General features: G+C 39.7%; 1 protein-coding gene across 5 annotated transcripts in view; it reads right to left on the bottom strand.

Moving 5' to 3' along the window:
- fig4a (FIG4 phosphoinositide 5-phosphatase a) overlaps positions 1-25,126 on the bottom strand; it is a 340,932-nt gene that overhangs the window by 59,078 nt on the left and 256,728 nt on the right. For all 5 annotated transcript variants that reach the window (XM_039747917.1, XM_039747913.1, XM_039747915.1 and 2 more), the window contains exon 23: positions 24,436-24,522. In XM_039747917.1, the coding sequence (XP_039603851.1) occupies positions 24,436-24,522 (87 nt within the window). The remainder of the gene's footprint in view (positions 1-24,435; positions 24,523-25,126) is intronic.

The following is a 25,126-nucleotide window of genomic DNA, read 5'->3' as shown; positions in this document are numbered from 1 at the left end:
CAGTCAAATGAAAGATAAAATGCCTGAATGTTTTGAACACCTACAAATGCCTCTTTATACTCACGACCAACCATATATTTCAGAAGCTTGCGTCATAAAATGTCTGATTCAGCTATAGGCTGTTCCGTTTTTTTGCTCTAAAGTTTGAAGTTTCCAATAACCAATTGCTGACAAGAGCACTGCTTGGAGGTTAAGGCATGTGTTGCTGAATGGTGGACGTGGCAACTTTAATAATGAAATAAGCTTCATTCATAGTAAACGAATACAAGTGATCTTAAGTGTATCTTTTTCAGTTATTATTTCCTAGCCCTCTACATAACAGAGGCAACAATTCATATCTGTGCATCAACAATCTAGGTAAGTACTACTTAACGTAGTGCAATTGTTGCTAATTTTGATATGATCTCACAGTCAGAAAAGCCATTTTTGGTGTTGTTGTTCACATTCATAATAAGCCTCATGACTACTTGCTTAGGTCAGAAAATGGATTCATCTTGGGCTCAGATCCTGAAAGCACAAGGAATGCAGAATTTGAGACAAAAAATTTCATATCAACTATGTCATCTGTGATTTTATTTTCGGCTAACCAGAAAATCCTATTTTAGGCCAAATCAGAAGCAGAATGCTGAACTTTCATCAAGTGATGAAGATAATGACACCCTGCCAGCAGCCCAACAGCCTCCAAGATTTGATAAAAGTAAGATGTCTTGTCAGTTTTACCCATTAAGTACTAAATGGTTAACATGTGATATGTTTAATTTCTATTTTTTTACCTAGACAGCACATAACAAAGACAACATCACAAAACCTGATAACTTATCATTTAAAAAATGTTCTCAATCAGGGCAGAAAAAATAGCATTGTGATTGACAATTCTCAGGACAAACATGAAAATACAAAATAATGGTGCCATCACTGGAAATACAATGTATGCATTTTGGTAACCTTGCTTTCAGCAGTTTCCCACCTATTTGGCCACAGGCATGGCACTCCTCATACTGAAGGTATTTTGTCTTTGCTCAGTATACTCTGTGTTCTCTGTAAACATTTTGTCCCTTCATTCAAAAGAAAATGCATATGCATGCTGATGTTAGATAAAGATATTTAATATTTAATATATAATTGCAGCACCTGCTTTCAAGATTTGGAAATCAGTTTATTCTGTATTTAATGAAGAGACTGATAATGCAGTGAAGTTAACATTTGCCCTCCAAGTATTGCATTTTGTTTTTGTGGTTTAAGTCATGCATTATGGACCCCATCACTAAGAATGGCCATTCACCTGAAAGATAATTCTACAGTGAAGCATGCAAGCTTGTGTGGATATTATAACACTTTCATGTACTGTGACAAAATATTTTTTTAAGTTTATTTATATTGTTTCCATAACGAAAAACACATCAGAAAACCACTGCTAACTTGACATTTTGATAATTTCCCATTCAGGGCCAGAATCATTAGTGCTACCATTAACATAAGGTAAGTAGTTTGTGACTGATGTAGCCATTTTTAAGACAAAGATAAAATAATGGTGTAATCACTATGAAAATACACTGATGTTTGCATTTGGTAACTTTTCTTTTACTATACTATAATTGTCAATCAAAGTTTGTCATATTAATTGCGAAGTAATGTAAGGTAGCTTTAACAAGTTGCAGTATGTCTGGACCATGGCGAATCCCAGAAGAGCCTGCCTGATCAGAATGCACTTGACAATGAACATTGTTTACACATAACAAATAGTAGATAGAGTAGCAATCTACTTGTACTTTTATCATTTTTGATATATCCCTTTTTACATTACAGATTACTTCAGAACAGTCTTGATAGTGATGAGGAAGATGCAGGACGAGCTTATCAGCAAGCTCTCTAACATCATACAGAGATTGGACATTATAGAAAAGAACCTGCAAATTACAAAGAATGTATATGTTAATGTGGAGCTTCCTTTTTCTCTTACCCTCAACACAGGAGAGTCTCTGAAGGATATGGATTCTGTGCTCTTTTAGGACCAGGAGCTTCGAGAGAAATTGGTAATTTCACAATACATTTGTCAGAGATTGTACAATACAACTTTGGGTATTTGAACAGCTGTTCTAAGACATCCATACTAATACTGTATATGTTGCTTTCCAACAGGGGAAATATCTGTCTATTACAGAAGGCAGGACAGTGAAAGAATAAGTGAGGTGAATGGTTCCCTGCCTAATGACAAATGCCCAGTTGAGTAACTGGACAGCAGTGGAACAGAAAAACCTGAAAAGCATTATCCACACAACTTATGTTTTTATAGCCAATAACAAGAATCAATCCTTCTGGAATTCAGAGTCAATGTATTATAAGTCTGTTTTTATTATTTTAATGGTGCTCATTAATACACTGATGTAGATAGCAGATGTTAACAACAAATATCTGTGTGATAGCAGGGGCAATCAAGAGAAATTCCACCACAAAGGAAGCTAATGAAGAGGAACTGGAGCAGGAGGTGACTGGGTTTATGAAAGGTGTCTCTGAGAGAGGAGGGAGCCGAAAATGGTGAAGAATGAATGCCGAAAAACACTTGCAATGTAGGCTTTAATTATGTTTACACTAAATGCTACTTTATTTGGTCCTTGTTCTTTTACTATCCCACGTTAATTATATCTCTTTTTTTTCTTTCTGATATCTTTGTACTGGCAGTGTTACATGTGAAAGGATTGTAGAAAAAAAAAGTGCAAAAAAGTATACAACATATTATTATTATTGTAGTTTTTTCATATTATTTTCTCTAATAAAAATATCAAAGCTTTTACTAAGTATGTAGTAATCTAATTACATTTTCCTTACACGAGTGGTGGTCAGTTAATGAACTGCCAACAATATTTAACATTAAGATACTGTAAAATGAAAAGGTATATAGCAACTGAAGGCCGGGTTTCTGTTAGCAAATGCTCTCCTGACACCCAAGGACTGACTGTCAGCCACCTGCTGCTGCCAGTAGCAGGCTGTCAGAGGGCCACCCAAAACCAGATGTACAAAATTACAACAGACAATTGGTGGTGGGCTGCTAACTACTTGACTGCTAGTGGTCTGATGGATCTTTGCAATCATGGCTAATTTAAAAAGTTACTGCAGACTTACCAAAATAAATAAATAAATAATGAAGTCATGATGGTGCAACAGATTCTTCAGCAGTGAAATATTGTTGTGGTCAGATATTTACATGATGCTTTGTCAGTAAACCGTTTCACAGAAACTGAAAAAAAAACCCTGTTTAATTTTGTATTTAGTGTGATTCTGAACATATAAGCCATATTGTGAGTTTAGTTAATTTATTGAAAACTATTGTGTTTTTAGGGAAATTTTGCATGTGTGTATTCATTGCACAACCAGAGCCAGAAGTGCTGCTAAGTGTTCAATTTCTATTTATTAATATTTATTTTCAATGTATTATTATATAAATATTGTATAAAACCTATATTTTGTTTAAATATCTACAATTAGTTCATTTTTGGATGGATACATGTTTGTGTCTGTGTCTCTCCTGTTGCCCAGTCTCTGTCATTCCAAAGGGTGGCGCATCAAAAGCATGTATAGTATGTGAGGGATGGCTGGCGGTTCTGCCTTTTCAGGGCACTGCATCCCCCGGGATGCTAGGTGGCAGCTCCACTGGATGGCAACAGTTCTCCAGATTCCCTCAGAGCATCCTGGGACATGGAGTTCGTTTCCCCAGCCCTGTTGGGCGCCGGGGGTGCCGCCAGGGGGAGCTCACAAAGAACCTGGGGACTCCTACTGTTACGATAACCCAGAAGTACTTCAGAGTCACGAGGACGGAAGCCTGCAGTACTTCTGGGATACTTGAGGACGGATGATATGGCGTTTGACCCAGGAAAAGAGAAGGAATACTTCCGGGTCAAGAAATATAAAAAGGACTATGGGAAACCCAGCAAAAAGAGGTAGAGTTGGGTGGTAGAGTGACGGAGCTACTGGGAGTGGAGGATTGATTATTGTATTGATTATTGTTTATTGTATAATTACTGGAGAACTGTGGCGAGTGTGGTGCTTTGTGCACTGTATCTGAACAAAGATATTAAAATTCTTCTTCGTGTTTTTTATAAGTGTGTCTTGGACGTCTGTCTTGTGGGTTTCACGGGGCAACAGGGACCCCCTAGCATCAACAAGTAATAAAATGCATTGCAATTTCCATTCCAATAAATAGTGCATCACAAATGTTAGCACTGCTTTTCCAAATCCCAAACTAAATGGCATGTAACAGAGACATACACATTACATTCTGCACTGCAAATGTTAATGCAAAAGTCTGTGTGTTGGTTACTTAGATTTCCACTGTCTTACATCTGTAGTACAGCTAGTACATATATAAACCTTAGGCAATTATGCAAAATAAAATAATGTACTTTATAGGTTCAAGGAATATTTAATGTAAAAGAAGGAAAGGTAGAATTTTGTTTTATGTTGTAAGATATAATTAAGAAGAAGGCAATCATGGGTCAGCCACTAAAGAATAGGGCCAAACAAATACTCTTGACTCTATATCTGCAATAAGTCAACTAACTCTTCTCCAGACTAATTTTTATGTCTCATAAATGTACTAGCAAAGAAGTAGTGTGTTAAAGAAGTAATGAAAAAGAAAAGTAAACATTTTAATAATAACATAACATGATTGACAATGTAATTGTTTTGTCATTGTCATGAGTGTTGCTGGCATATATATATATATACAGTGGTGTGAAAAACTATTTGCCTCCTTCCTGATTTCTTATTCTTTTGCATGTTTGTCACACAAAATGTTTCAGTTCATAAAACACATTTAACCATTAGTCAAATATAACACAAGTAAACACAAAATGCAGTTTTTAAATGATGGTTTTTATTATTTAGGGAGAAAAAAATCCAAACCTACATTGGCCCTGTGTGAAAAGTAATTGCCCCTTGTTAAAAATAACCTAACTGTGGTGTATCACACCTGAGTTCAATTTCCGTAGCCACCCCCAGGCCTGATTACTGCCACACCTGTTTCAATCAAGAAATCACTTAAATAGGAGCTGCCTGACACAGAGAAGTAGACCAAAAGCACCTCAAAAGCTAGACATCATGCCAAGATCCAAAGAAATTCAGGAACAAATGAGAACAGAAGTAACTGAGATCTATCAGTCTGGTAAAGGTTATAAAGCCATTTCTAAAGTTTTGGGACTCCAGCGAACCACAGTGAGAGCCATTATCCACAAATGGCAAAAACATGGAACAGTGGTGAACCTTCCCAGGAGTGGCCGGCCGACCAAAATTACCCCAAGAGCGCAGAGACGACTCATCCAAGAGGTCACAAAAGACCCCAGGATAACGTCTAAAGAACTGCAGGCCTCACTTGCCTCAATTATTTTTTTTCTTTATTTTTATCTTTTTATCTTGCCTGGAGAGTTTTGGATACCAGCAGCACACTGATGTTCCTACTCATTGTAAAGGACATATCTTGGACCTGATTTGCTGCTCTGGTGTTGTTACTTTTGATCTTACACCAGATGAACTCACTATAACCGACCACTTTCTCCTCTCATTCAACGTTAAACTTACCTTTTCTGTTCCTAAGCTTCCACGTCTCATAGCCTTTCGTAACATTAAGAATATCAACTTGAATTTGCTGTCTTCTAAAATTGATTCGCAAATGGACTTTTACAATTTATCCTCTCCCACAGAACTGGTCTCATATTATGACACTTGTCTTAATGGTATTCTTAATTCTCTGGCCCCGTTAAAAACCAGATCTGTTTCCTTTTCCTTTTCTGCCCACTGGTTTACGCCTGAACTTCGGCTTCTGAAAGCTAAAGGCAGGCAACTTGAAAGGTTGTTTAAAAAAACCAGACTCTTTGTCCACAAAGAGATGTATAAAAATCATCTACTCTATTACAAGGATTGTATAGCTCAAACCAAATTTAATTATTACACTCAGTTAATTACTAGTAATACAGGTAACACCAAGTCTTTGTTTTCTTTACTTAATAATGTTACACAACCTCCAGACTCTTTACCGGGGCCGGCTGTACGCTGGGGCAAGAGGGGGCAATGCCCCCTTAAACAAACGTCCTGCCCCCTTAAATCAAACTTTTAGAAGTTGAGAAAGAAAATAATAGATTGCCCACAAACTGAATATGGACAAAATTTACTACAGTAGCTGAAAAATCCACTGGAAAAGGCATAAATAAGATGATTGGTTTCACCTCTCGTTCGCTCTTTCCCTTTGTGCTCTGCGCAGCTCACATAGTACTCCGTAGAGATCCCCCACTCACCCGCGCCCCAGCTAAACATCCAATCACTGTTAGTATGCAAATGACCCTGTGTCAGGTTTCTAAGTAGGCAGGGCAGAGCAAAATGAGTTGCGCAACAGCGGGAGGCTTTAAGGAAGCAGCAAATCTCTGTCGTCAACATCATAGCGAGTGCGACTCGTGATATAATTAACAACAACTAAAAAATATATCTATATTTGTACAGTTAATGGGGGACTAGTCCATTGTTCTCACAGTTTCAGTCTGGTAGAGAAGTGTTTCTTTCTCTTTTCCTCAGGCGCCACTGTGTCTGCTGCATAGAGCCGCCTGGAGGACCTGTGTCTGTCCGTCAGACCCAACACAAAGCCCCGCCTCAGCTTCAACTCTGCACTCAACAGTTTTCTCGTTTCATATACTGATGTGATCACAGCGATTTTAGTAAAGATTATTCACTTTCCACCCAGCTTCCAGCAGCTCACAAAGGGAAAGTTAATGCTGTGAGATGCATCCTTTTTTCCAAGCTTTTAAAAGTGTGGCGCTGCTCCTGCCTGTACCAATAGCAGTAGCAATGATGCTGCTGCTGGTACATCAGAGACATCAGCTGGCATGTCTACTCCTGTGGCATCAACAGGCACTGGTTCTCCTGTACCTCTGCCAACAATTGCTGCCCCAAAGCAACCCGCTCAGCTACCCAGTGACTTAAATGGCAATACACCATCCCAGCCAATACTGGGTAGTTACCCCAAACGTGTATTTGGTGGTACAACATTAAGATCATTCAATCCTGCCTGGTACCGCACACGACCATGGCTGGAGTACTCTATTGTGCGGGACGCATGCTTCTGCTTCCCCTGTCGGAAATATGGCAGCACTGTTAATGAGAGGGATGTAGTTTTTACCTTAACTGGTTTTAACAACTGGAAAGCAGCACTTGATCGAGACAAGGGGCTACAGAGGCATGTGTCCAGCCACAACCATGTGCATGCTTCAACCATCTGGACTGAGCATAAAAGCAGAGAGGCCACAGGGGGGACAGTGGATTCAATGTTGGTTGGTAAAACACAACTTGAAAAAAACCATTACTATGTCAAGAGTATTGGTAGTGCTATAAGGTTTCTCTGTGTAAATGAGTTGGGGCTCCGTGGGACTGCAGAAACCTTGAGACATGATGCAGCGGGTAATGATGATGACATTGCTTCAGGTATTTTTCTAAAACTGATGGAATATACCTTAGAGAAGGATGAGAAGCTAGCAAGCATTGCTAAGGGTATCCCAAAAAATGCAAAATACACATCTAAGGATATCCAAAATGAAATTATCCAAACACTGGCTGACATGGTGCTTGGAGAAGTCAGGAAAAAATATGAACGTGCTGATTCTGCAGGGTTTTGCCTCAAAAGTGATGGGACCAGGGATAGGTGCAATGTGGAAAATTTGTCTGTTATAATATGGTTTGTCAGAAATTCCATGCCAGAGGAGCATCTTATTGGGTTGCTTGACTTGCAACAACTTGATGCAGAGTACATCACCTCTGAGATCCTGTTACACCTTTCTGATGCTGGCTACAGTGCTGACAGTATACTGAGCCAGTGTTATGATGGGGCTTCTGTGATGAGTGGGGTTAGAGGTGATGTACAAGCTCTGCTGCAAAAGAGGCTTGACAGATATGTCCCATATATCCACTGCTACAACCACCAACTGCACTTAGTGGTTGTGCATGCCATGCAGAGTGAGCCGTGTGCAAAAAGATTTTTTAGCCTATCTAGTTCACTCTACAACTTTTTTCACCACCACTATGTGCTCCATAAACATGATGCACCTTGTTTAAAAAGGCTGCTTGAGATCAGATGGACAAGCCACTATGAGGTGACAAGGTGCACTGTGGACAATCAAGAACAAATCCTTAGTATCCTATCTGAGATGACAGAGGATGATGATGCTGCAGTTGACCTGTGCACTGAGGCATCAGGCCTGCTATGCCAAATTAAGAGGCATCACTTCTTTGAGATTGGAAAGTCTCAGTCAGTTGATCTGTGCAGTGCTTCTGAGGTTGTTAGTGCAGCACTGGACTCCTTAAAAAACATCCGTGAGGATGACTGTTGGGAAGTGTCATCTCCTGCTGAGGATGAGTCACATCCAACAAAGAGAAGGAGAACAATGAGCAAACACCTGGGTCAAAGTGTTGTGCTCTCAACTTTGGGCCATACAGACTCTGGTGACCCTACTATTTCCCCCCATCAGTCTCTGAAAAGATCCCTGCTTAACATCCTTGACAGGGCCATTTCAGAAATGGAAACTAGATTTTCACACAAGAATATTGAACTGATGAGAGCCATATCTAGTCTTGCACCCAAATCTAGCACATTTCTAGATCCGACCCTGTTGCACCCTCTGGCTGTGCACTGTAGCAGATGTTGTAAAAGTCTGAAAAATGAAGTTCTTGTGGCAAAACAGATGCTGCTCAAAAAATGTTCAAAGGAAACAGACCTGTCCATTGTGTGTAAACTCCTGCAGGAGTACAAGGAAGCCTTTCCTAAGTTGCATAAATTGTATGTAACAGCCCTGGTAATTGGTGTGTCTTCAGCATCGTGTGAGAGTTCCTTCTCCACTTTGTCACGGGTCCTAACCCCCTATCGTCGCACCATGTTACATAAAAGAAAGAGGAATTTGGTGATCTTGGCCCATGAGAAGTCCATAACAAATAACTTGGATATGGATGAATTTGTAAGAGTTTTTGCAAAGGGAAACAGGAGACTGTTATTGTAGAGTGGATTGAGGAGAAAGGAGAGCGGAGCTGTTTAGCTGCAAACAGAGAGTTCAGTTGCTTACAAAACAAACAAGCTGAAAACAAGACAAAAAGACAAAAAAAGAAGAAAAAAGTTAAAATGTACTGTTCTAAATCTGTTGTGTTCTACAAATTAGTTTGAGAATTGTAGGAAAAGACATGGTGAGTTGTTTTTTTTTTAAATTACTATTCCAACCCTTTTTAGTTTTGTAAATATTGGCTATATTGAGAGGTCTTATTTTACTCTTACTTTATTTTGCAAATTTATTTGAGAATTAGGCCATCCAATTAAGATAAAATTTATATTGTTGGTTGTAAAGATCTGGATGGATATTTTATTTTATTCATTATTTATTTATTTTTTTATTCTATTTTTCAGTTTTATTTTTCAAGACTTGGTGAATTGATTTTTTTTTTTATAACTTGACCTACCCTTTTTAGTTTTGTTAATATTGGCAATAGTGAGTTGTGTTATTGCTGGGTTTGAATATATTTGATATAGGCCATCCAATTAAGGTAAATGTCATGTTTTTAGTTGTTATAATCTGATGAGGAATATTTTATTTTATTTTTTGTTGTTTTATTTTTCAGTTTTCCTCCTGAGGGATTGCCACCTTATCGTGGTCAGGGGGTTTGCGTGCCTTAGTGACCCTAAGAGCTACACCAGCAGAAGCTTAGCCTTTAGGTGGGACACCTAAGTTGGACAGGTCTTAGGGTAGAGGCCTGACAAAGTGCAATCCAATTACATAACAAAAGCAGTTATACAGAGCACACCCTCCACCACCCCACCCCTTTCCCACCTCCGTCACCACCATGTGCCCCCTTCACATTTCTGTCTGCCCCCTTAAATATGCCTGTCTAGAACCGGTCCAGCTCTTTACCATCTCACCTTTACTCAACTGCCTTCTGTAATTCTCTTATGTCTTTTTTCAATGAGAAAATCCAAGATACATCAGCACCTTGGTCCAGATCCTTTCTGTATTTCTTCTGAACTACACTCACCTATTCACTCTTTCTCTTCTTTCCAGCTTCCCACTTCCTCTGAAATCTCAGATCTCATTTGCAAATCCAAGTCATCTACTTGTCAGCTGGACCCCCTGCCTACAGTTTTGGTTAAAGCCTGCCTCCCGTCTCTAGTCCCTCTTATTTCTGCCATCATTCACTCTTCTCTTACTACTGGTATTATTCCCTCATCTTTCAAAACTGCTGCTATAACCCCAATATTAAAAAAAACCTGGTTGTGATCCTACTAATTTCAATAATTTTCGCCCCATTTCTAACTTGCCCTTTATCTCCAAAATTCTTGAAAAAATAGTAGCTATCCAACTTCACACCCACTTGTCTCACAATAATCTATATGAGAAGTTCCAGTCTGGTTTTAAGCCCCTTCATAGTACAGAAACGGCACTTGTTAAAATTACTAATGACCTCCTTATGGCTGCTGATTCTGGTCTAATTACTATTCTCATCCTTCTTGATCTGAGTGTGGCCTTTGATACTATTTGTCATACCACTCTCCTTAATAGATTATCTTTGATTGGCATTACTCACACTCCACTTGATTGGTTTAGATCTTACCTTTCAGGCTGCACTCAGTTCATACAGCTTAAAACTTTCATATCCCAATCCACCGCTGTTACTTCTGGTGTGCCCCAAGGCTCTGTCCTGGGGCCTCTTCTTTTTATTATTTACCTTCTTCCCCTTGGCAATATTTTTCAAATATAACATTAATTTTCACTGTTATGCTGATGACACCCAGCTCTACCTTGCTGATAAACCCACCTCCTCTTTTCCACCACCCTCATTTATTGACTGCATTTCTGAAATTAAATCCTGGTTCTCTTCAAATTTTCTTAAATTAAACAGTCACAAAACTGATGTTCTCCTCATTGGTTCAAAATCATCATTATCCAAAACCAATAATCTTTCTTTTATTATTGATAACTCTGTTGTTTCCCCATCATCTCAGGTCAAGAGTCTGGGTGTCATCCTCGACAGTACTCTATCTTTCCAATGTCACATTAATAACATCACCCGGTCTGCTTACTTCCACTTACGTAATATTAATCGCATTGTCCCTCCCTCACTCCTCATACTACTGCCATTCTTGTTCATAGTCTTGTCACTTCGGCTGGACTACTGCAATTCACTCCTCTTTGGTCTCCCTAATAAATCTCTTCACAAGCTTCAGTTAGTCCAGAATTCTGCAGCACGTATCATCACTGGAATCCCATCTTTTCACCATATTACTCCGGTCTTGAAGCAGCTTCATTGGCTCCCGATCAAGTTTCGTATTGATTTTAAGATTCTGCTACTAACTTTTAAGGCCATCCATAACCTCGCACCTCCATATCTGTCTGACCTTCTACATGTTGCCATTCCATCCCGTAACCTTAGATCCTCTTCCTCCACCCATCTGACCGTTCCTCCGCCCGTCCTAACCACCATGGGGAGCAGAGCTTTCAGCCGTTCTGCTCCCAAGCACTGGAACTCATTACCTGCGGATCTCCGAAATATCAAATCATATTCATCTTTCAAATGTAAACTTAAAACACATTTGTTTAAAATGGCTTTTTGTTCTTCCTCCTAATTATAGTGGTTTTGTTTGGTTTTAATTTTTAGATTTTCTGATGTTTTAAGTTGTTTATAATTGTGTTTTTTATTTATTTATTTATTTATAGTTTGTTTGTTTGGTGTCCATGAGTTCTCTGAAAGGCGCCTTGTATAAATAAAATGTATTATTATTATTATTATTAATAATTAAGGTCAGTGTTCACGACTCCACCATAAGAAAGAGACTGGGCAAAAACGGCCTGCATGGCAGATTTCCAAGACGCAAACCACTGTTAAGCAAAAAGAACATTAGGGCTCGTCTCAATTTTGCTAAGAAACATCTCAATGATTGTCAAGACTTTTGGGAAAATACCTTGTGGACTGATTAAAAAGGCGGTTCATGCTAGAAAACCCTCAAATAAAGCTTAATTACAACAATTCTGCAAAGATGAGTGGGCCAAAATTCCTCCAGAGCGCTGTAAAAGACTCATTGCAAGTGATCGCAAACGCTTGATTGCAGTTATTGCTGCTAAGGGTGGCCCAACCAGTTATTAGGTTCAGGGGGCAATTACTTTTCACACAGGGCCATGTAGGTTTGGATTTTTTTTTCTCCCTAAATAATAAAAACCATCATTTAAAAACTGCATTTTGTGTTTACTTGTGTTATATTTGACTAATGGTTAAATGTGTTTGATGATCTGAAACATTTTATGTGACAAACATGCAAAAGAATAAGAAATCAGGAAGGGGGCAAATAGTTTTTCACACCACTGTATATACTAGCAAAATACCCGCGCTTCGCAGCGGAGAAGTAGTGTGTTAAAGAAGTAATGAAAAGAAAAGGAAACATCTTGAAAATAACGTAACATGATCATCAATGTAATTGTTTTGTCACTGTTATGAGTGTTGCTGTCATATATATATATATATATATATATATATATATATATATATATATATATATATATATATATATATATATATATTTATATTATATAAACTGCTCAAAAAAATTAAAGGAACACTTTGAAAACATGAAAACACATCAGATCTCAATGGGAAAAAGAAATCCTCCTGGATATCTATACTGATATAGACTGGGTAATGTGTTAGGAACGAAAGGATGCCACATCGTTTGATGGAAATGAAAATGATCAACCTACAGAGCCCTGAATTCAAAGACGCCCCAAAAATCAGAGTGAAAAAATTATGTGGCAGGCTAGTCCATTTTGCCAAAATTTAATTGCAGCAACTCAAAATTACGCAGCACTTTGTATGGCCCCTGTGTTCTTATATACATGCCTGACAACATCGGTGCATGCTTCCAATGAGATGACAGATGGTGTTGTGGGGGATCTCCTCCCAGATCTGGACCAGGGCATCACTGAGCTCCTGGACAGTCTGAGGTGCAACCTGGTGGCATTGGATGGACCAAAACATAATGTCCCAGAGGTGTTCTATTGGATTTAGGTCAGGAAAGTGTGGTGGCCAGTCAATGGTATCAATTCCTTCATCCTCCAGGAACTGCCTGCATACTCTCACCACATGAGGCCAGGAATTGTCGTGCACCAGGGCACCAGGAGCCACTGTACCAGCATAGGGTCTGACAATGGGTCCAAGGATTTCATCCTGATACCTAATGGCAGCCAAGGTGCCTTTGTCAAGCCTGTAGAGGTCTGTGTGACCCTCCATGGATATGCCTCCCCAGACAATCATTAACCCACCACCAAACTGCTCATGCTGAATGATGTTACAGGCAGCATAATGTTCTCCATGGCTTCTCCAGACCCTTTCACTTCTGTCACATGCTCAGGGTGAACCTGCTCTCATCTGTAAAAAGCACAGGGCACCAGTGGTGCATCTGCCAATTCTGGTATTCTATGGCAAATGCCAATCGAGCTGCATGCTGCTGGGCAGTGAGATCAGGGCCCATTAGAGGACATGGGGCCCTTGGGTCACCCTCATGAAGCCTTTCTGGTTGTTTGGTCAGAGACATTCACACCAGTGGCCTGCTGGACGTCATTTTGTAGGGCTCTGGCAGTGCTCATCCTGTTCCTCCTTGCCCAAAGGAGCAGATACTGGTCCTGCTGATGGGTTATGGACCTTCTATGGCCCTCTCCAGCTCTCCTAGAGTAACTGCTTGTCTCCTAGAATCTCCCCCATGCCCTTGAGACTGTGCAGGGAGACACAGCAAACCTTCTGGCAATGACACGTATTGATGTGCCATCCTGGAGAAGTTGGACTACCTGTGCAACCTCTGTAGGGTCCAGGTATCGCCTCATGCTACCAGTAGTGACACTGACTGTAGCCAAATGCAAAAGTAGTGAAGAAACAGTCAGAAAAGATGAGGAGGGAAAAATGTCAGTGGCCTCCACCTGTTAAACCATTCCTGTTTTGGGGGTCATCTCATTGTTGCCCCTCTAGTGCATCTGTTGTTAATTTCATTAACACCACAGCAGCTGAAACTTATTAACAACCCCCTCTGCTACTTAACTGACCAGATTAATATCCCATAAGTTTCATTGACTTTATGCTATACTCTGATTAAAAAGTGTTCCTTTAATTCTTTTGAGCAGTATATATATATATATACACACACATACATACATACACACACACATTATATATACAGTATATATATTTATATCTATATCTAATATCTATATACACTCACCTAAAGGATTATTAGGAACACCATACTAATACGGTGTTTGACCCCCTTTCGCCTTAAGAACTGCCTTCTACGTGGCATTGAATTAACAAGGTGCTGAAAGCATTCTTTAGAAATGTTGGCCCATATTGATAGGATAGCATCTTGCAGTTGATGGAGATTTGTGGGATGCACATCCAGGGCACGAAGCTCCCGTTCCACCACATCCCAAAGATGCTCTATTGGGTTGAGATCTGGTGACTGTGGGGGCCATTTTAGTACAGTGAACTCATTGTCATGTTCAAGAAACCATTTTGAAATGATTCGAGCTTTGTGACATGGTGCATTATCCTGCTGGAAGTAGCCATCAGAGGATGGGTACATGGTGATCATGAAGGGATGGACATGGTCAGAAACAATGCTCAGGTAGCCCGTGGCATTTAAACGATGCCCAATTGGAATTAACACTAGAATTACCAGAGCCTACGAAAAAACTTGTAGGTCCGTCCCACCTTAAATCGCTTCTTAAAACCGTTCTCACCTCTCCGCCAGTGTCTTTTGTTAATCTAAATGTGCTGATAAAAGAAAAGCTGCAAGTAGCCGGCTATTCCAGCCCCCCAACGACTTAGAACGTGCACAAACTTCTCCCAGCTCATGCCTTGATTGATTATCTGGGAGTGAAGTGGAGTTTTAGAGTGGAAATAATAGATCATTATTTGGAATACTGTACACGCATTGCATGTGTGTTCCGTTTCTACAGTAATCCGTGTAAACACATTTTTAAAACAGAAACGTTTTTCATATTGTAGTAGTAAATGACAAAATGTAAGCATAAACTATATAATGTATGAAGCCTGAAGTCCAAATATCAAACACTTTCACAAAAGGTACAAATATAACAAAACAAATATGCTTTTATTCAAAAATATAACTGCAGAAAAAAGCTGCCTTAGCATGCCACATTGACACACATGTATTACAGCTGCCACGGTAGCGTAATGGTATCAACCGCCGACTAGTATTCAAAAGGTAATGAGTTTGATCCTGCACAATTCAGTCTTGAGAAGTAAACTGCTCTTATTCTTACTATTTTAGAATAAAAACATACTTTTGATTTCATTGTGTAACAGCCGGTGTAATTTATGATAATTGTAAAAGTTAGTTTTTTTTTTTTATTCACTTTTCATTCTCGCAGTCGTGTTCAGGATCCTTCAACAATACCCCAAAAATCTGAGAATACTGTTTTCACATAAAGATGCGCTACAGCTCTGCAGCGTACTTGTGACTGCATTCTCGTACCAATGCTTGCAAACTGAAGTGCCTGCATGTACTTTTCGTGGCATTACACGTCTATTTTTTTGAGCATGCCCGTGTCGCTCAAACACAGGAACATATGTTGGTGTACAAGTATAACACAACAAATGCACTTTTATTCTAGATTATAACTAAGGAAAAATAAAGCAAGTTACAGTAGGCGGTTGATACGACAACTTGTGTGGTGCAATGCGAAGAACTGCTGATTTCCGATCCGTGCTATATAAAATCATCACATTCAAATATGAACAATTCTCACACTCCCTTCCTACATTCACGACATGTGTACTTGTTGCAGTGTACACAGCTCTCTGTGCTATGGTTCCTATTACACTGAATGAGCACCTGACATTGTACTTTCTTCCCTATATAAATAACATTCGAGTATAGCGCGTCTCCAAATAAATCACATTTGAGTTATAGCGCGTCTTTATGTGAAAACAGCAGTATCAGTTGGGGGTGGGGGGTTTTATCGTGAACGGGACTGAGAGAACGGAACTGAATTAAAAAAAAAAGCTAACCTTTACAATTATCATGCATTTACACTGGCTCTTACAGACTGACTGAAATCAAATGTATGTTTTTATTCTAAAATAGTTCAGTACATGCAATATTATTTGAAAACGAACAGCGTCAGATCGGGTTTGAATACACGCTGACGCTGTTACAGAAGAAGTCAGCTTATTCAGTGCAGCAGTTTCAACGCACAGTACATGCAATATTATTTGAAAACGAACAGCGTCAGATCGGGCGCATATTCAAACCCGATCTGACGCTGTTCGTTTTCAAATAATATTGCATTAGTCTGATGATGTTTTACATATATTATCTCTTTCATTCATCTTGCGGTTTGTAATCAGTGACCGCGTGTTTTTTTCCCCCGATCTTGCCAGTTTGCACATTGCTGTATGATGGTGTTTCTTTTGTACTCCAGGACATGCAGATGACAGAATAGTACAGAGCAGTAAGTTCAGCGCTATATGCAATCAGACAGACAGACAGGCAGAGAAGGCACTAGATATATAAATAAACAGGGAAGGCATTGTATAACAGATATATAAAAAACAGCTAAGGGGATAGATATATAGATAGGTAGGAAGGAAAGGCACTATATGATAGGCAGACAGGGAAGCTTCTATATAATATTAAAATTACTGTTATTACTATATAGACAGACAGGGAGTTCAGGCAGGCAGAACGGCGAAGGGTAAAAATAAATAAATTTTTTCTCCAGCGCGAAATCAAACTCGAATCTCTTGAAGTACAAGAAGTCTGCTGCGCTCTAAGTGACAAAATCTTACCAGTACGCCACGGAAGCTGTTGTAAAAGTCTTGAACCTTTTATGAAAATGTTTATTTTCTCTTTGGCTGTCAGGCTTCATACATTTTATAGTTTATGTCTACATTTTGTAACATTTATTACTAAAATATGAAAAAGTTTCTGTTTTAACATTGTGTTTACACAGATTACTGTAGAAACAAAACACAAATGAAATGCGTGTGTTCCAAATAACAATCTATTATTTCTACTCTAAAAACGCCACTTCACTCCCAGATAATCGAGGCATGAGATCGGAGAAGTTCGTGCACGTTCTGAGTCGGTGGGGGGATGGAATAGCCGGCTGCTTGCAGTTTGTTTTTATCGGCACATTTACAGGACAAAGGAGGCCGACGGAGAGGTGAGAACGGTTTTAAGAAGCATTTTAAGGTGGGACGGATCTACGAGTTTTTTCGTAGGCTCTGGTAATTCTAGTGTTAAAGGACCTAAAATGTGCCAAGAAAACATCCCCCACACCATTACACCACCACCACCAGCCTGCACAGTGGTAACAAGGCATGATGGATCCATGTTCTCATTCTGTTTACGCCAAATTCTGACTCTACCATTTGAATGTCTTAACAGAAATCGAGACTCATCAGACCAGGCAACATTTTTCCAGTCTTCAACTGTCCAATTTTGGTGAGCTCGTGCAAATTGTAGCCTCTTTTTCCTATTTGTAGTGGAGATGAGTGGTACCCGGTGGGGTCTTCTGCTGTTGTAGCCCATCCGCCTCAAGGTTATGCGTGTTGTGGCTTCACAAATGCTTTGCTGCATACCTTGGTTGTAACGAGTGGTTATTTCAGTCAAAGTTGCTCTTCTATTAGCTTGAATCAGTCGGCCCATTCTCCTCTGACCTCTAGCATCAACAAGGCATTTTCGCCCACAGGACTGCCGCATACTGGATGTTTTTCCCTTTTCACACCATTCTTTGTAAACCCTACCACAATGGTTGTGCGTGAAAATCCCAGTAACTGAGCAGATTGTGAAATACTCAGACCTTGTACAAATATATACCAGTATGGTCACTCAGACCCAGTCCACTAGTGCACAAAACCCCAATACTTAGTCCTGACCACAAATGCCTGCTCTTCGGGCCGCCTCCACACTCTCCTCGTGCCTCGTCCTCTTCCACCCGACTCTAGCCTTGAATGAAGGGAGACGGCCCCTTTTATGCAGGACCCGGATGAGCCCCAGGTGTTCCCGGCATTCCTCCTCTAGCCACGCCCCAGCGTGGCGGAAGTGCCGGCTGTCCTCCCGGCAGCTCTCCGGGCGCCGTCCTAATTCTTCCCCCCAACAGGTCCCCAAGGCATTGGGGCACCTCCTGGCGGTGACCACGGGCCCCTACAGGGTGGAGCGTCCATGCCTTGTACCCGTGGCCCCCAGAGCAACCAGAAAGGCGACCCCCACGTGATCCAGGGTGGGTGCAGACCCACATCCGGTCCCTCATGGCGTCCTGGCCGGGTCATGGCCCCTGGCATCTTGTGTTGAAGTGACATTCGGCATCTGTCAAGCGTTGTAAGTATACAACCGGTTTCATTGATAACTTCACATCCAGCTTTTGAGAGTTTAAACATTCATAAACATCAAAGTGTCTATCTATTGTCTATTATCTATTGAAATCATCACCTGTGAATCTAAGATGTTTAAGAGGCATTGGCGGTTTCGAAAGGTGTAAAATATTTGCCATTTCGGTACACTTGAAAGCGACAACCGAACAATTCAGCGGCAGCCATCAACTCACATGCAGAACCATAGGTGAAGGGCTTAAGCATTTCACTCTTATAGTGCTCCTGTGTAGTATAATTATCTCCTGTACCGTCATCAGTCCACACCTTAAACCTGTCCCAGTCATTCAATACATAAGACACAATGTTCCTCCGGATATCAAGAGTGAGCCTGATATGGCCGTGCAATATGTAACAAAGAGAATGGAAAAGCTAGGTGCCATCTCTGGGCATGGAAATCACTCGGTAAGTAACAGTTCTTTGATCGATATTGATCATCTCGATAGACATGGTAATGGGAGTTGGAACGATAAAAGAAATGGGTACCTGAGCAATGTAAAGTACGTCTAAAATACCTACATAATAACTATAATTGTAATAAACAAACAATAAAACAGCGGAGAAGCCGTAGATTAAACAAAAAGGCTGTAGTTATCAGAAGGGAGATGTGAATCCCGTGGCGAAGCAAGGAAGGGAATGTAGAGACCGGAGCGACGGACGGCCTTAAATAGGCAGGCAGCCAACAACGTGGGAGGCGTTGGGATGGGGGACCCAACGCCACCTCACACGGTGACCGAGGTGCAGGCTATGGACGTATATATGTTAGTAAGTAGGATTCAGTTAGCGTTGGGAACCCGTGTACCAAATTTCTTGAAGATGGGCCCATAAGTAACAAAGACTGTTGAAAAGTTCAATAAGGTGGCCGACAGTGGCATCATACCACCGAAACAAGTACGTACATTGGTTTCGTTTAGCTCAGGGAAGGCACCTACCAAATTTCGAGAAGATGGGGCCATAAATAAGAAAGTTCAACATGTCGGATGTTGTTGACTGTTATGACCATTACGTGTAGAATTTCGAAATGAAACCTCCTTAACTTTGGTAAGTAAGCTGTAAGGAATGAGCCTGCCAAATTTCAGCCTTCTACCTACACAGGAAGTTGGACAATTAGTGATGTTGGAAAGTTCAAAATGGCGGCTGACAGTGGTGTCATACCAATGAAATAAGTACGGATATTGGTTTCCGTTAAAAGTTCAATATGGCGGCCGACAGTGGCATCATACCACTGAAATAAGTACAAAATTTCAGCCTTCTACCTACACGGGAAGTTGGAGAATTAGTGACGTTGGAAAGTTCAATATGGCGGCTGACAGTGGCGTCATACCACCGAAATTAGCATGTACATTGGTTTCGGTTAGTGCAAAGAAGCCACCTACCAAATTTCGTGAAGATGGGGCCATGAATAAGAAAGTTCAATATGGCGAACGTTGTTGACCGTTATGACCGTTACGCATAGACTTTTGAAATGAAACTTGCTTAACTTTTGTAAGTAAGCTGTAAGGAATGGGCCTGCCAAATTTTAGCCTTCTACCTACACGGGAAGTTGGAGAATTAGTGACGTTTGGAAAATTCAATATGGCGGCCGAGAGTGGCATCATACCACCGAAATAAGCACGTACGTTGGTTTTGGTTGGCGCAGGGAAGCCACCTACCAAATTTCGTGAAGGTGGGGTCAGCCTTCTACCTACACGGGAAGTTTGAAAATTGGTGACGTTGGCAAGTTCAATATGGCGGCCGACAGTGGTGTCATACCATTGAAATAAGTAAGTACATCGGTTTCGGTTAGCGCAATGAAGCCGCCTACCAAATTTCGTGAAGATGGGGCCATAAATAAAAAAGTTCAACATGGCGGACGTTGTCGACCGTTATGACCGTTACGTGTAGAATTTCGAAATGAAACCTGCTTAACTTTTGTAAGTAAGCTGTAAGGAATAAGCCTGCCAAATTTCAGACTTCTACCTACATGGGAAGTTGGAGAATTAGTGATGAGTCAGTCAGTAAGTCAGTCAGTCAGTCAGTGAGGGCATTGCCTTTTATTATTATAGACTAGCAGAATACCCGTGCTTCGCAGCGGAGAAGTAGTGTGTTAAAGAAGGAAAGAGAAACAAAAGGTAACATTTTGAAAATAACGTAACATGATTGTCAATGTAATTGTTTTGTTACTGTTATGAGTGTCGCTGTGTTATATATATATAGCAAAATACCCACGCTTCGCAGCGATGTCATGTGTTAAAGAGGTTATGAAAAAGAAAGGGAAACATTTTAAAAATAATGTAACATGATTGTCAAAGTAATTGTTTTGTGTATTTGGCGGCAGCGTCACGAAGTTGTTTTCGTCTACCTGCATCAGAAAATGTACCACGACGTCTGACAAGCCTCCTTTTTACTGTTTTCACACAGCTTGGATTGCTGCTGTCATAATGGGTTTGAGTCTACATACATATATATATATATACACACATACATAAAAAACATACACACAAGTATATATATGTATGTGTCTATGTGTGTGTGTGTATAGATTTGGTCACTGATTGCAAAGGAAAAATAATAAAATATAGTCTATAAGTTATTAAACAGTAAAACATTAACGTTTTAAGAAGTACAGGTACATTGAGCACTACTGGAGTGGTTGCGGGTAAACTACATTTTAAAGACTGTGTAACACAACAGGTAAGTAGTACTAACAGCAGCTTGTGTAGACTGGTGAGACGTCCCTGCCATTAATCGGCTGTGATGGCACTGTCAGTCCTCCACTCGTGTGCGTGTCTTCATAATCCGAGCTGACGACCTCATAATTGTATACGTGCAAAAGAAAGTGGGAATCGCCTTAATATTAGTTTGGCGCGGTGTAGAAAAGGGGTCCCGTGTTTGCACTTGTCTGGGCTATAGCTTACAGGGAGGATTAAAAAAAATTAAAAGTGCTCACTTTGACTTAAGGTAGAAGCGCAGTCAGCGTGTCAAAGCCCGGCACAGCTATGCGCGCACGGCGGCTGCTCGACTTTGGCTGTGCAGGAGACAGCAGTTTTTGCAGACACATTCAAGATATCAAAAGTCTCAGTGCTCTTTGGAGGTCATTCATATATATATATAGCAAAATACCCGCGCCTCGCAGCGGAGAAGTAGTGTGTTAAAGAAGTAATGAAAAAGAAAAGGAAACATTTTAATAATAACGTAACATGATTGACATTGTCATGAGTGTTGCTGTCATATATATGCCTGCCTAAATAAGTCACCCTCGCTTCGCTCTTACTTTTTTACCGTTCATTTAATCATGGCTAGTGGCGGAAAAATTATAAAATGGAAGGAGGATTACACTGAGTATGGCTTTACCAAAACAATTATTGATGGCGAATCGATTATTCATAAAGCTTGAATAGGTGATCTGTTTTTCTGTGTTAACCTCATATTTTTTTCATACTTCTTCTCAAACCAAGGGGGTGCAAAGGTAAAATGAATCGGGATGCGCTGATCAATGTAATCGGTGTACCAGGAAATCATGCATTGACAAAAGTTCCCCTTTGCTTTTAATGCAAAGTGTGATTAAATGCATTATTTTTTAACGCGTTGTGGAGCACATGCATCGAAGCTTCTCAGCTGTGCTTGTGCTAAGAAAAGGAAACATTTGAAAAATAACGTAACACGATTGTCAATGTAACCTTTTGTAAGTAGTGCCTGGAGGATTCAGTGTGGAGAAACAACAGACAGCGTGTGTACTAACTTGTGGATTTTTCTGTGAGTATTTGGTAGCAGCATCACAAAGTCACTTCTGTAAGACTGCGTTAGCTTCGGAGCTCAGCTCAGAGCGAATTGAGGTGAATGGGAGGGGAGATGATGACGTGACTCCCCACCCGCCTTAACTGTCAATCCCCCACAAACACAGTCTCTCGGAATTTGCATAAGCACAGCCCTTTACCTGCAATTTTAACTTAGTTACAATCGATCAAAACTCTCGTTTATATCCTGCGTCCTGTCATTAAACTTGTATCTCGCATTACCCGTGGGCATGGGAAACGCCAGCGGCAGCCTGTCTATGAACTTAATTTAAAGTTTAGGTTTACACCTTGCTTTCTTTCCGAAGTAGCAGCACTCATGAATATGGTAGTATATGTCACTCGCTCGCTTCTTATTGTTTCGCTGCCTTCTCAATTATATAATGCATGTTTTCTTCAGCGCTTTTTGGAGGTCTGCCTGGTTTTCTACGCACTGCGTTGGCAGTCAGTTCACGTGATTACGTGGGAGGCGTGATGATGTCACACGAAACTCCGCCCCCACGTCTTTCGAGCTCAACTCTATTACAGTAAATGGAGAAAAATACCTTCCAGTTATTACCATTACTCCTAGAATTTCGAAATGAAACCTGCCCAACTTTTGTAAGAAAGCTGTAAGGAATAAGCCTGCCAAATTTCAGCCTTCTACCTACATGGGAAGTTGGAGAATTAGTGATGAGTGAGTCAGTCAGTCAGTGAGTGAGTGAGTGAGTGAGTGAGTGAGTGAGTGAGTGAGTGAGTGAGTGAGTGAGTGAGTCAGTGAGTCAGTGAGGGCTTTGCCTTTTATTAGTATAGATAATATTTTTGAGCATAACATCTATAGTCATACAGTATAATTCTGCATCCTTATTTCATTTTTTAATTAGCACTCCCAAGTCTTTTTGTTGAACTTTCTAGTTTTTTTCATTACCACTATACATATGTATCTATTTTTTTATTTCTTGCATGTTGAATTTTAAAAATTTCTAAAATAAAATTTATTTGCCTGCCACTGATTAACTTTCAAATGGTAAATAATGGAACCATTACAGCTTTTTGTAACTTTAGCACTAGTTAACTGCTTTAGTTCACAAAGCATTTTTTATGACCGAATAGTGCAGAACAAATTAAGAAAGTGCAAATTCTTTTTACAAATCAAAATGCCACTTGATGTAATACAAACTCACTATTGTTACCTCTCCCTCTATAAGAACACAAGTTTTTCTCAGTTAACCTATTTTAAGCACTATACCTTGAGCAATCAATTCATTAAAAGATTTCTAATTATTCAATTCAGTTATCTTCTTTTACAATTTCCATAATATTCAAACAATTACTTCTCATTATTTATTTGAATGACCTTAGCACTTATGTTTAACCTGTGTTTCAGCGTAAAACATTTTATATTTAGAGTATAAGGAACTAAAGTAAAAGCAGTATGTTACACAATAAATGAATGTGTATTATATGACCAAATTAATTCACTGACTACAACATAATGATGCAGAAAATACATTTTTATATAACTCTAGACCACAGGTGTCGAACTCCAGGCCTGGAGGGCCGCAGTGGCTGCAGGTTTTTATTCTAACCACCTTCTTCATTAGTGACCAGTTTTTGCTGCTAATTAACTTCTTTTGCTTTAGTTTTAATTAACTTGTCTCAGGCCCTTTAGTTGTCTCTTTTTTAATTATCAGCCAAACAATAATGAGACACAAAACGAGCCGCCACATGACTAGCTCACCTGTGCCCATCACACAATATCTGAAAATAAAGAAAAGTGAAGGGCTCAGTAAGGTTGATCTATCAGGTCACCAAAACAGTTTGACGAACAGAAAATCAACAGTTTTGGAAATGTCTGCTGTGGCAGAATGAGAGCAGCAACAGACCACAAAATTAAATAACGGGATTAATAAACAGCAAGAATCAGCTTCTCATTAATAGATTGGTTGGAGGGTAATTGGTTGGAGTTTGAAATCTCAGTTTAGTTGCTCATCTGTTGGCTTGTTGTTGGCTGCCATTTCATGAAGAAACAAATAAATTTAAAGTACTGAATCCTTAAAAACAGAGCTATTATAATGAAGGGAAAAGGACTTAATTAGCAGTGAAAATTGGTCAATGATTAGGGAAAGGGTCAGAAAGAAAACCTGCAGCCATTGCGGCACCTCCAGGCCTGGAGTTTGACACCCCTGCTCTAGACAATGAGGTCTTTTATAGAGAAAGCAAGCATGATACTCACAGGCTTATCATTGCTTCTGCATGTTTTGCATCCAGCATCTGGTTTCTTCTCTCAACCTTATGCTGATTTTGTCCAAGAACAACAAATCTAAGAGTGGAATAATTTACAATTAACAACTGGTTAGAGTGTTAAATTACATTGCATTAATTTCAAATGTCAGGGCAATAAAATTAATTTTTGAAAAAATCTATTTTATGAAGTTTTATCAGTAAAATATGTAAAATAAATAATATTGCAAGAACATCACCATCTAAAATAACAGGTCTTAAACACATGGCAGTAAAACACCAGTTTTGAATGATGGTTGTTACCAAGAATGACATCAGATTGTCATTTCAGTGTCAGAGGGAGACAGCAGATGGAATGTCTATATTCCCTGAACATTTTAAGGAAAATAACCCATAACAAAGATACCTAGAAGGAAAGGGAAAACACTAAGCCAGAATATCTAAAACTGTTTTTACATACCAGAATTTTGGTTTCTTTTTCCCTTAGATCCTGAGATGAAATAAAAGCTAAAAAACAATGTATTATACTTACTTTTAGTTTTTTCTCCATAATACTACACATTTTATATTGGAACTCTCTAAAATGCAATCTTGCTAGTGTGTTTATTTAATTTTTTTATTTGTATACAGTTTTCAAGATAACATTTGAATAACATGTACTTTGCAAGTTTCATTCAAAAAAT

This window comes from Polypterus senegalus, chromosome 3 (genome assembly GCF_016835505.1).
Source record: "Polypterus senegalus isolate Bchr_013 chromosome 3, ASM1683550v1, whole genome shotgun sequence".
Taxonomy (NCBI): Eukaryota; Metazoa; Chordata; class Cladistia; order Polypteriformes; family Polypteridae; genus Polypterus; species Polypterus senegalus.
Note: the sequence above shows the minus strand (reverse complement) of the source record. Positions and strands in the feature narration are given on the sequence as shown.